Below are 13,298 nucleotides of genomic sequence, written 5' to 3'. Positions count from 1 at the left end.
TATGAATGCATTCTGCTAGGAGTGGTCTAGTGACAGGCAATGTGAGGATCAGTTGTATGTTGCTTACCGATGGGGCCAATGGGTTTATGTTTGAACTTCCCAGCCTGATATGCATTCTCGATCTTCTGTAGCAGCTCTGGGAACTTCGTGTTGAAGCGACTGAGGTTCTCTGTGCGACTGGCGGCCAGCTGCTGCAGCCGCTTTTCTGCAGCGTCAAAGCTACGCTTTATGTCCTGGTGCTCTCGTCTGTAAATGCACGCAAAAATATTCAGACAATCCCTTTTGCAGCCTACATAGAATGTTCGGGGCAAGTGCTGTATGCAAGCACCTATTAAGGCTCGTACAGTACAGAGGTAACCAGGTGGCTCAGTGGTCAGAATGCTGAGCTGCCAGCCCTGAGATCTTGGGTTCATATTCAGGAAACCACACCTGATTAAACTATGAACTTACGAAAAAAACATAGTATCGAAATTGGTTTGGCACTTAATATGGCTAAATCCTAGCTTTGGAAATTAATAATATAGATTTGACCATCATGTAATGGCATTACTGTGGTCCTGGTCACTTTCAATAGCAGTCCTTGGTATACAAACTCTTCTACGTATTCCAGTCACGTCCCTTCAACAGATTTCTCATTTTGTTTAGCAAACGTGTTCAACGTTAACATTCGTTTGCCACGCCTTTTGGCGTCCTCTGGTCTAACACCGTTTTGAGACTTCGCTCAAAATAAAGTCGTCTCTAGTGTGGACCAATCAGTTTCAAAGACATTGCATATATCATCAGAGTATGTTTTTTTTGCATTCTGACCACAAGTATTGTAGTTAATGCAGACATGATTGCTTGTAAAATATTTCAGTTTGGTGTTTTTAACATCTTAACACCTGTTTTGTTGCCAGAAAAAAGGGGAAAACCTATTCTCATTTGTTTTTATCATTTCTATTTTGAGCTCAATTTTGCAGTAGCCGCTGTGACGGTCCCACCTGATGACGGAGACTTGTGTTGCCTCCGAAACGTCGTGAATTTTATTTTGTTTTGTTTTATTTTACTTTCATTAATTTTAATGTTTTTACCTACGTGACTTTACCGAAAAAACCTGAGAATATGAATCATTGCAGTCACGAAAGCTTCAAATCTAGAATTAAGTTCCTCCAACATTCTCTGTAGGTTGTGCCCACAAGGTGTTACAATGACTTTGTCATCAGAAAATCTGAGTTCTTAAAAAATGAATTTCTGTCGAGACACATCGATGTTAACTTCTCCAACATACAATCTATAAACAATGCAAAGCTGCACATGAGCCATTCCCATCTCGCAAGATCCTGCAATGTAACAATCCAACTAGAACCTGTACCATGAGCCAAATTGTGATAAAGTATCCATATATGGCATCAACTGAGATGCTGATTAATTCTTGATATAATTACTAAAGCAAAAACATAAACAAACTGATAAAATAACACCAATGCACCGACACATACAACAACACCAATGGTAATTATTCAGCTAAGCAGGAGAAAATGCAGCGAGTAAGAATCCACTCCCGTTGTGTCATGCACGCTATTGTAATAATCCTGCAAACACAACGGTCACCACCGAAAAACCACAGCACTCACCGGAGCTTGTACGAGTCCTCCTTCTGCTTGTTGATGGCCTGCTTAAAGTGCTCGATTTGCTGGATCAGCGTGTCATCCTGGGCCTTCAAGTCTGTCAGCTCCTCCTTGAGTGATAGCACACTCCGGGCCCTTTCCGCTCGCTCCGCTTCCGTCAACTGCTGCTCCGTACTGGCAGAGAGAGACATGCACGTCTAACAGCCATGTCTCGACAAGGTGTGCTAGCACTGTGCCGTCTGCACAATTCTGTTAGTCTTACAAGACAGGTGCTGATATGAATTACCATTTCCAGACAATGACGTTGAACACAACAAAGTCACTGTTTTGTAAGTGCAGTTGATCATCGATTATCTGGCGCGTGATTATACGGCTTCCAACATGATCCGGCGGCCCTGGGCTGATTCGGCGAAACCGGCAAAACCACTCCAAAGGCTTTACCAGTCCGGCGATTGCCACCATGTGCATGACAAAAAAAGTAGCAATGCTTGATTTTAGTGTCAAATATTTTCCATAGTACATTATACACTACAAACAACTTAAATGATGAAAATAGTGCACGTACATACATTTTTGATGACTAATAACTACAGTAATAAAAACTGAAAATATACAGTGCGATCCGCCAAAAAGTGTCATTCGGCATTCGCTGGCGCACCGGTCTGAAGGCTGCATCAGTCCGGCGATTATCAAACACATGTTGTTGAAACAAGAGCGTACGTACATCACCCCATGCAGTCTTCGAGAAATGGAGTGGTACGTACAGTAAACACAGTAACTTTTTCAATATATTAATTTTTTGTCTATTTGTATGTTTATTTATGCCAATTTCATATAGTAAACAAATGTGAAACACGAAAAAACATACACAACACCTACAAACATATGATACAGTAATGCGCAAAAATAAGATATTTTAAATAATGATGTGATTATTCGCCGTTTTGGAAAACCTGGCGCCCCCTTCACCCCCGGTTATAATCGATGATCCACTGTACTTCAGATCTGGAAAAATTCCGATGGCAGTCGTAAAGCATACTTTTAACACATGCGTGTTTCTAACATACTAGCCTTTTGCCCATCCAAGGACGGGTGTATTGCAGTAAATCTCAAATTTGCAAACGAAAATCAGACCGCGGCGTGACATTCTTGGTTCATTATAGTAGCTAATAATAATGGAGGGGGTCCATGTGGAGGACGTAACCTGTTCATGATTATTAATGAGAGGGGCTGGTCGATGTGGAGTGACGTCACGATCATTAAGAACATTCCTGGTTGATTATCGTAGGTGTGCACCACTTAGTGGTTTAACATCTGCATACACATGCGTGTTTGCTAGGTCGTGTTTCAAAGCGAGACGTTGTTGAGTGGGGTGCAAGCAACACATGGCCACCTGTTTTTGAGCTCATCGATGTGCTTGGCCAGTTTGTCACAATCCTTTTCAATAACCCTTAGCTGGTTCTGAAAAGAGTCCACCAATGCCTGAAACATATATGATTTCTCTGGGTTAAACACATGATTCTTAGCACATTGATTTTTGAACATATGCAGGCAACATCACATCAATCAAACAGTTAAGAAAAACAGCTTCGGCAAGGCACATCACAAGGAATGATGGCCGATGGTCAAGGACAGTGATGGAGTGGCTGCTAAGGAATGGAATATGTTCAAGAGGAGCAATGAATCAGTTGGTGCGTAGATATGAGCTGGATTATTACATCGGAGGATCATAAAAGATGGGAACAGCTTGGGGAATCCTTCATCCAGCAGTGATGAAAATTGAAATAAGGGTTTTGTTTATACTCTTTGGGTCTTTCGGTAAAGTCACGCAGATAGAAAAATTATTTTAAAAATCACGGCGTTTCGATCGCAACACAAGCAATCGTCTTCAGGTGAAAAAATACAGCAGGCGAACTGCTGAGGCAGGAGAAATATAGCGGGAGAGCTGCTGCAGCAAGAGGTTATAAAGGTTTGAGATGGGTGCAACCCAAGGGTAAGTGGGCGGGGCTAGAGATAGAATTTGCATGTAAATGTAAGATCGGAGAGCCCGAGTATGAATTCCTGCAGTCACGAAAGCTTTAAGTCAAGGTTTTGTTTATACCATAAGTAATTATCCAATTAATCTATGAGCATGTACACACAAAAACTTTGATTGTTATGGTTTTAAATGGGATGGTATGCAAAGGGTAGATGCCCATTCACCTTCTTTGTTTTCACAGCGCTCTTCTTTGCATCCAGGTTGCGTTTGCCTACCACATTCTGCTCCATGAACAGTTCAAGATCGTTTTTCAGCTGATTTAGCTGATCTTCCAAGCTTTTGTACTTTAACTCGGCTGCTTGAAGCTTTTTCTGTTGCCACATGAATGGGCAAACAAAACAAAATTGAGAGTGAAGTGAGGGCATGCCACGTGGCCTATTGTCTACTTGGAGCCACAGCTGGATCACATAAAGAATCCATTACCTTTCTGACTCTTTAGGCAGTACACAAAATGTGGATTCTGTACACAAGCACACTGGGAATACTGACAATGTCCAATCATTTTCACACGGAGTACAATTATGTACTTTTGTAGCACATTAATTCACATTTAGAAGTTTACACGTGAAGGATTAATGATTGCTGCACCGTCAACCAGTGCCAGTTACCTGGTGTTCTTCCACATTCTGGTCAAATTTTACGGTTCGATTCTCCTCCGCCCTCAGCTGATCCTGCAGAGTCTTCAGGGTAACCTCTTTGTCCCGAACCTGCAAGTCAGAGTGATAAAGAGAGTGTGTACCTTAGACATAATAGATTGTGTAGGTTGTTTACAATGGATCAATTCAAATTAACATGTGTCTAAACGCACTTATAAGGTGTAACTCAAGGTCCGCTTGTAACAGGCCTGCTTCATGCACTGCATTAAAAAATATGCAATGAGTGGGTACAAATAACAATAATTTGCAGGACTGGCCTCAGCCCAGGCAAGTTGATTCTGCAGTTCCATGATGTAACGCTCGAGATCCTGCATGTTGGCAATTCTCTGAAACTTCTTCTGCTTCTCCTTGACCACCTTTGATAGGTCACGTAAGCTCTAGACACCACACAGCAGTCGGAAACATGTCAGCAGATAAGAAAAAAATAACTGTATAGCTAAGGACATTAATGTTGAAAACTGGCTCAGGGGGCTAATACTGTGTTAAGAGCACAGAGCCACCACTGCAGAGATCCTGAAGTCAAATCTGTAATCAAATTGGAATCTTAAGTGTAGCGAGTTAATCTTCTCAGCCTGGTCACTTCCGAATGTACAAAGCACCATATTAAATATCGCTATTCACTGAATTTGGAATATTCCGCCTTATGAAGTACATATTTGGTTTGATTGCCATGGGATGAACACTTCTGTAGCAAACTATGTTTAAAGGTGCACCACCACCTGTTTGGATAAGATAAATATTAAGAAACGTCATAATTAGTTCTGTAATGTCGTTTTCCAATGGTAATTTTCTCAAATAATACCGTTTGCTTTTATGTAGCGCTATGCATGCGGAGCATCGCAGGGGACTTTACAATAAAAACTCAAATTGAAAAATAAACTAACTAAAATACTTTTCAATTGTTATTATAAACATTTGATTTTTCCAACATTCCTTTACATAACACAGAAAATAGTTCCAGAGGTAGGGAGCTAGTTCTAGAAGCCGTTGCCCCTCTGATATTGGATGACTACTCAGAACTATAAAAAGTTTGGCATTCACTTGAGTGCCATTACAGTTTACTACTAACATTGTGAATGAAAATGTCTTAATATCAGGACTTAAAATTGATAACACAATTGGAATATCATTTAGAAAAACTAAATAAAGCATTTATCTCCACACCACGTAACCTGTTATTGTGTGCACATTTGTACATGTTAATAGGTAAATGAGGGCATTTGTATAACTGTGTTTATGTGTCGGTAAACGTATTTTTTTACGCATGGGTTTAATGGTTACATACGCCTTCCTGCCGACACAGTTTTTCTTCGGTGATTTTCTTCGTTTCCATTATCTGCTGATAGTCATTTTGCATCTGCTCCAAATGAGTGGCCTTCATGAAAAACTGAAAATATAATTTACAAGATGTATTAAACCAATTACAGCAATTAGCAACTCCTCGAAATAAAAAATGTGGTTGAATGCAACCACGGTTTTACCCATGTGTAACACGAGACATGTTTTCCAGTAAAGAAAAACTTTTGGTGCCAAAAATATCCCGCAGGTAGACTTCAAACACACAAATTACCTTGTACTTATCATGTTCATCCTTTGAATGAAGAAATTGCTTGCTCATTTCTTGGTTGAGTATGGAAACAGGATTATCCACCTAAATAAAACAGATTTTTTTTTATTGTCACAGACAAACTAGACACCAAACATTTAATGCCAATAAATTATTCACAAGCTATTAGAATTTGAAAATCTGGTCCGGCTCTTGTCCTAAGACGATAATATCCCACAGCCGCTCTTTGTAATGGGAACAGTGACAGAATAATACATGCATTTACTGTTAACAAATTTTATTTTGTTCATTTTACTGACAAACCTGAATATTGAAATGATCCAAAATAGTGTTAAGTTCTTCTTTTTTTGTGCTCACAATTCTTCCTGCAAAAAATAATCAAAAGTAAAATACATATTTTGGAGGTTCTGAAACATGTTCAATGATGTCAGTATTAAATCAAGTTTCATCAAGTTAATGGGGTTTCTCATGACGTTATAATGTAGAGTAGAAAATACATGCCAGCAAAGTAAAAAAATATGGTTTGAAGCTTTCGTGACTACAGGCATCCATACTCTTTGGTTCTTTCGGTAAAGTTACGTAGGTATAAATAAAACAAAATAAATCACGTTTCGAACGCAACGCAAGCGCCCGTCTTCAGGTGAAAATCACGATAGCCGCGTTGTCTGCTGCTCACAGCACAAGGCAGCAGACATCGTGCTGCTCACAGCAGACATCGTGGCTATCGCGATTTTCACCTGAAGACGGGCGCTTGTGTTGCGTTCGAAACGTCGTGATTTATTTTGTTTTATTTCTACCTACGTGACTTTACCGAAAGAGCCAAAGAGTATTAAAAAAATATGCCCAATTCTTATCCAGAGGATTAATTATTAATATGCATCCTTCCCAAAGGACAGGATTCAAGTCTGCTCGATGGAGTGAGACAGCTTGCTAAAGACACTGCAGACAGAAGAAATGCATGATGTGAGGAGCGTACCAGATTTGTTCTTCAGTTTGTACCGCTGTCCGTCACAACTTATGTGATTGTCAATGATGATGGAGTCTCCATACTGGTCATGCTTATACGGGTCATCCCCAACATTCCGCAGTGTTATGGAGATGTCTGCAGAACTGTTTAACAAAGAAAAAACACAGCTCAACATGAACACGTCAATCCACTGTATAATATAACTGGTTGGACTCATCGCATTATCTTACAAATAAACTATTCCACTCATCATTGTGAGCTTAACTAAAGGCCGGATTTCACCCAATTTCAACTCAGAGGGAGACACATTTAAACAAGTTTATCTTTATTGCACGCACGTACATAATTCAGTTCCTTGCCTATTCAGTGTTTATTCAGGACCAAAATCTTAAGACACCCCACAACACCCAAAGTGCATTGCATCAAGGCAATAAACCTCAAATGGTTCCCACCCATTCCGTTTATGCTCCATAACCTGGAATTCCAGTGCTTAAAAAAATATCCTCAGTTACTCTCAGATAAATCACGATTGTATGCTAAATTTTCACTTCTTTATAACTTCATTTGCAATTGCATTTCACTTGTATATACTCATCTGTTTAGCTATTCATACAAGTCACTCTATTACTATTTTATGTTTCTGAAACTTAATTGTAATTGTACTATGACCAGTCTTAAAAGATTTTGCCCAAGCCAAATTACACTGCAAGGTATTATTCAACTCTAATTTTGGTGTGCAATATTTTGGGTCTCATTTCTATTTGCTTTCTTACTGGACTTTCGTCACTTTGGAGACCCCAGTCACCCTTGCAAACGAGGCTTAGGTTGGTCTTTTGAGTTCTCACCTGGTTAAACTAATATTCTTGAAACTTGGCACATTGCTGTGCACCTTTTATGCGTTGTCAGCGATTCCCCTCCCCTGTTACTACTTTGCACCCTAGTCCATACTCATGTCTCCTGTGTTTATTGACGATTGAACAAATTGTTGGAAAAAGCGTAATCAGAAATTAATGCTAAACATTCAAATGCTTGGCTGGAATACCGAAATACAGGCAGAACTTGCTTACTGATACCCCACCGAAGCCCTCATATATTGCTCATATGTAAGAAATAATGACGCCAGGAACGCATCCCCATATAGACAATAGTATAAGGACTCCTTTTAACACCGATTTGATGAGCGCTAACTTCTCCAGGAACACATCTTGTGCACTAAGCGAGGTCTAATGTATTTGACTAATTGTTGAAGACTACGTTACACAGTACAATTGTGAAATCAAGGTTTTATTATGGGTTAAGAACCATGTATTTCCATTTTATTGAGGGGGCATGCCAGTGGTGCAAGAGATGATGTATAGGTACCTCTGTCCATGCTTTATGAAGGTTTTCATGGAGGAGCCTCTGCTAGTGAGGAGCGCTTTGCCTCCCAGCCCCACGATAAGTGCTGTAAGAACAGCACTCTTACCACCTATGGATGTAGAAGTCACAGAGAGCACGTCTTATCAGCACTCACGCTACTTCAAACCACTTTGACTTACAGTAATGATTCTTATTGGGAAGAAAATCACACCAGTAATATAATTTCTTAACTCACTCTATTCTATAGATTTTGACATAATGCAGTGAGGGTGATTGATGATCCAGGGCTCATTAAATCACTCTAGTGACTCTCACCATCGGCCAGTCACCTCCTTACGATTCGTATATCACGACTACCATGGTTTCTGCTCCCATGAATTTCACTCGCTGATTGCTCCACCCGTACTGGATCCTTGGTCGAAAAGACTGTTTAATCTCATGCACTGCTGTGTTCAACCACCATAAAACTCGAGACACTTTTATTTATGCTTCTTCCCTCAATTAAAAAATGTGTTAACTCTTATCTATGACAACTTTGATAGTGCTGTTTGTTGCTGGCTGCTTGATATTATTGGGCCTTTGGACCTGTGATTAGCAACAGTGTTAACACAAAATCCTGCAATGTAGAGAACATTGCAGCAAGATACACTTGAAACATGTGCAAGGCGTCACGTTATACAAATCTGGTCACACGCCCCAACCAGATTTTAACAGACTCCCACTTATGTTTTACAATACTGGAAAAAAGTGATGTATTTAATGCGGAGAATACAGTATATATTTGTTCATTTAAAGATGCTAAGCTTAAACTGATATTTCAAAATAAAAATTTCAGCTTGAATTTAGTGAACTATTGACTGAAGCACTTGTCCTCTATCACTTGTATTTCGACACATTGATACTAATAATTGTTTATATTCCAAATGTACGTTCTATAATATAATAGGCCATGCTGCTGGATTACCTCAGCCACAATTACAAATGCTACAGCGAAATTATGTCCAAGGCAGTATATAAAGATTATATACATACATCTGGCAGGGTTTTTTAGTTTTTGATTTGTATTTGAGCACAATTTAATATTTATTCCATTTGCTGTAAGTTTTGGCATTTGTTTCATGTAAATAATAGGTTTTTTACTCTTGTTTGTTAGCAAATTTCTCCCTACAATGTCCTGTAACTGCCACCACTACTGACGGTCTAGGGCTGCGGTCATCCTTGTGAAAGAGCTGCTGAACTTAATGGACTTTACCAGCTGATATAGCCTGATAATATATCTGCTGGAAATAAAAAAAATTACATGATACAGATTCACTGAATGTGTGAAAATACTTACTGCCATTATTACCAGTGATAAAATTTAAATTGGGTCCAAATTTGAATGGACCAAGCAATGAATGGCACATGAAGTTCTTCAGCGTTAATGATTCAATGACACCACAGTCTGGCTTCACCTGAAAACAAGATCGCCTTCGTTATTAGTTGGACACAAAATGGCACAATTTTTTACACTCTTGACACAAGCATCTATTCTTACTTATGATCATTACAACTCCCTTTTAGCAAATAGTCGACAGTTTAGTGTGTAATTTTGCAAATCACATTTTTAGACTTGCAGTTGTGCAGACACTTCAAGGCTATGAATAATAAAGAGTTTAACAACACAGTAAACATCAGACTTCTGCTCATTGTGAATGGTGTTGGACACATCACATTATTTTTCAGTACAATAAAAGCCCTCAAAGGTGGACTTATTTCAGGAAGAGCCTTTCTTTTTATGGGGGATGTCTGGCATACTCAAAAAACTAACACTATTACAAGTTCATATATCCCTGTCATTCCCAATCCACCATTGAATAAAGGCCTCTCCATGCCATGACAGGTTTACAATTTAGGCTTTATCATGGGACCTCCCTTTGCAAGTACCAAAATATGAGAATAGGTTTCCCCCTATTTTCTGGCAACAAAACAGGTGTTGAGATGTTAAATGCATTCTGCCCACAAGTATTGTGGTTAATGCAGACATGATTCCTTGTAAAAAGGTTTCAGCTTGGTGTTTTAACATTACAACACCTGTTTTGTTGCCAGAAAAAAGGGGAAAACCTATTCTCATAGCTTAGGCTTTATGGTCATAGATTAAGGGCTAGTGATGTGATGTTGAGGGTTTGATCGAAAGTTAAGAAATAGGCTTTATACCAATAACTTTTCGCAGCCCACCTGTCACGTTTCATATTACCTTAAACATCATTAATACCATCAGGTGAAATGGACGTTATTAAATTGGATCCAGATATAATCAGATGAGCTAAATGCCGAAATAGGCCTTAAGGGCTAGAAACCGATCAATATTGGCATTTAGCTCCTGTACATATTGCCATATGCAAGTATAACATAGCATTTAGGGCAATGGTTCCAAACCTATGGTTTGCAGACCACTGGTAGTTGCACAACGCTGTGGGAAGTGGCCGAGGAACTGTTGCAGATACGATTGTTTTAATCAAAGGAATGTTATTGGATGGCGGCCAAGGAAAATAAATGGAGGGTTGACAGTAGTGCGCGAGTCAACAAAACTTGGGAACCACTGGTTTAGGTCGCCAGGTTTGGGAGTGACTGTTCAGAATCAGAGGTTATGGTTTAGTGGAAGGCTTCGGTTATAGTTTAGGGATTATGCTAAGCGAATAAGCTTCAGAAGAGTTATGGTTTATGGCTGAGAGATTAATCTTTGGGTTAGAGTTTCAGGTAGTGGTGGCCAATACACCAAGCACGGATTCATTGCTGTAGATCTCTACTGGCTCCGCGATCCACCTGATTTATGTGTGTATGTTAAACTTCTTTTGCACCATACATAGCCAACCGTGCTAATTGGAGGTGCGGGGGAAGAACAAACTAAACACAAAGCAGTTCTAAAGAAATTAGTTTTCAATCCAGATTTAAAAGTGCATCGCTCCAGTGGCTTCCTAATAAATTACCATCAATTACCCAGATTTAACCCTGTAATTCCCAAGCATTTTTTTGTTATGAGGGAAGAAGCTACTTGAAATATGTAACTAGATAAACATTTATATTTTGCAATCCACATATTGGCCACTCCTGGTTTAGGGGTTATACTTGAAGTTACGGGATGAGGGTCTAAGGCCAGTGGTGCCGAGAACAGCTCTTGTCCCACACCTGCGTCTCAATGTGGGAGGAGGGTCCACGCGGCTCGGCTGACTTTCCGTGGCTGACCACCCGCTCGACGTCGTCTTCATCGTCGTCTTCCTCCAGCACACGGCGGACCTTTCTGGCCCCATCTGTCTGACGGTCGCTGCTCGCCTTCCGTTTCTGAGACATCGCCCGTCACACCTACGGCCAACAGCAACGACCAGGACATTACATGGAGTCACGCAAACGAATTCTGTCACGGAGCACATGCATGTGGTGTGGCCAGTGCTCGGCCGCCTTTGTCTCCCCAGCGCTGGTCTTTACAGCGCACTTGGTAAATGGTGAGTCGATTGATAGGAGAGGGCCCAGGACAGGTGTAATTTACAGCCCTTTGTGAATCAGCTGCCAGATGACGATCTCCTCAAGCTGTGTCAGTCATGGAGGTTGTTTTTTTGTTTAAATCATACATCACTATGCTGGTCAGTGCGGGATTGTGAAGCGGAAAACCCAGGGCCGTTTCAGATATAACTCGCCACTGATGTTAGTCGTGCGCTCACTGCACGTTACACATCACCCTCTTAAGACTCCGTGAAGCTTTCCAGGTTAATAAATGATATTGCTGTTCTTAAAAGGATTATAGCGGACGATACTCATCAATATGTACAATAGTACGTAACTGGAGGCCTGAGCAATACACGCGTAGCGGGTCGCGCGCTGCGAACAGTTCGATTCCCGCTGACGGTCAATACCAGTGACGAGTATCCGAACCGGTCCTGAGTACCTTGAGTACCTGGTGTGTAAACATCGCCACTGGGGGAGACAAAGGCGGTCGGGCGTGGTTCTGGCCACCCCACCGTCATTGGCGCTCGCTAACAGCACTTGTCCCAACAGTCTGTTAAGGCTATACGGGGGATCTTTGATATGTGCCGTACATGAAATTTAAAGTGTTGTTCTGTTAATATATCACTAAGTACTGTATAACAAGAGATAAATGCGCGCGAATGAGGAAGCAGACTAACTGGGGTTGCGCGTCGCCTCCATCGGACTCAACACCCCCCCCCCCTATAGTAGTTAACAGGCTGCAGCGGCAAGTGCTGTCAGTGAGCACCTATGACGGCCGAAACGGTACACGAGGCGGTGGGTGGCCAGCACCACGACCGCCTTTGTCTCCCTACTTGCTACGGCACTCACCACCACAACAACACGCACTTACCACGCGCGTCCACACTCAGGCGGTGAAACTTTACCCGGACACCAGATTAGCACGGCTGGCGACGTACGAGGCCTGAAAGAAGTTCTAGAGAATACAACCTCTAATAATTAAGGTGAATTGTGACGAACGAAAAAAGGGCGGGAAAGGAAAACCCCGAGGCCACTTCGCGTTCCCTCAGCCTCACGCGGCCGCGTATTCAAACCCGAGACCGTTCTTCGCCCACAATCGATGGCAGCGATTCCGGTTGCTAAATTAACATCGATTCGATTCCGCATTGCGCTGAGCCGGTGGGGAATCGCTAAAACGGCCTCGCGCGAAGAATCGAATAAATAATCTAATAAAGCGGAGAGTCGGGGAATCGGGAAGTGGAAGTTTTGGTCACGTGGGTAGAGATGTGGCGCGCTATTGGCTGTCACGGCAAATCATCGCCCCAATGTTTATCATCGTCGCCGCGATACGATATTAATCACTTATCGCGATATTATCACTTATCGCGATATCATCACTTATCGCGATATCGTCCTCATGGCGATACGATATTAACCACTTATCGCGATATAATCCCTCAAGGCGGTACGATATCGATCACTAATTCTATATTAATCACTTGACAGCGTTCAGTTGAGTATTGCTGGCTGTACAATAGTCGACCGGAGAGCATCCAAGCGCCCGGATGGCGACCCACAGACACCGCCCCCCCCCCCCAGCTGGCACCACCTGCTTGGTAGTCGCTCGCGGATGATGTTGTGC

The 13,298-nt window shown here is 41.4% G+C and overlaps 1 protein-coding gene across 3 annotated transcripts in view; it reads right to left on the bottom strand.

The window, feature by feature from the left end:
- The window catches only part of SMC6 (structural maintenance of chromosomes 6), a 373,519-nt gene extending 360,733 nt beyond the window's left edge, over nt 1-12,786 (bottom strand). For all 3 annotated transcript variants that reach the window (XR_013639950.1, XM_078875883.1, XM_078875898.1), the window contains exons 1-14: nt 12,549-12,786; nt 11,363-11,536; nt 9,531-9,648; nt 8,198-8,303; nt 6,845-6,978; nt 6,172-6,233; nt 5,872-5,952; nt 5,587-5,688; nt 4,559-4,678; nt 4,254-4,352; nt 3,810-3,956; nt 3,001-3,089; nt 1,614-1,781; nt 68-246 (exon numbers count right to left, since the gene is read on the bottom strand). Coding sequence is in view for 2 of the 3 variants with exons in the window: in XM_078875883.1 (XP_078732009.1) it covers nt 68-246; nt 1,614-1,781; nt 3,001-3,089; nt 3,810-3,956; nt 4,254-4,352; nt 4,559-4,678; nt 5,587-5,688; nt 5,872-5,952; nt 6,172-6,233; nt 6,845-6,978; nt 8,198-8,303; nt 9,531-9,648; nt 11,363-11,524 (1,567 nt within the window). In the remaining variant the exon portion in view is untranslated. The remainder of the gene's footprint in view (nt 1-67; nt 247-1,613; nt 1,782-3,000; nt 3,090-3,809; nt 3,957-4,253; nt 4,353-4,558; nt 4,679-5,586; nt 5,689-5,871; nt 5,953-6,171; nt 6,234-6,844; nt 6,979-8,197; nt 8,304-9,530; nt 9,649-11,362; nt 11,537-12,548) is intronic.
- Between the last annotated feature and the right edge of the window lie 512 nt (nt 12,787-13,298).

This window comes from Lampetra fluviatilis, chromosome 2 (assembly GCF_964198595.1).
Source record: "Lampetra fluviatilis chromosome 2, kcLamFluv1.1, whole genome shotgun sequence".
Taxonomy (NCBI): domain Eukaryota; kingdom Metazoa; phylum Chordata; class Hyperoartia; order Petromyzontiformes; family Petromyzontidae; genus Lampetra; species Lampetra fluviatilis.
The sequence above is the reverse complement of the archived record's forward strand: the minus strand, read 5'-3'. Positions and strand labels throughout refer to the sequence as shown.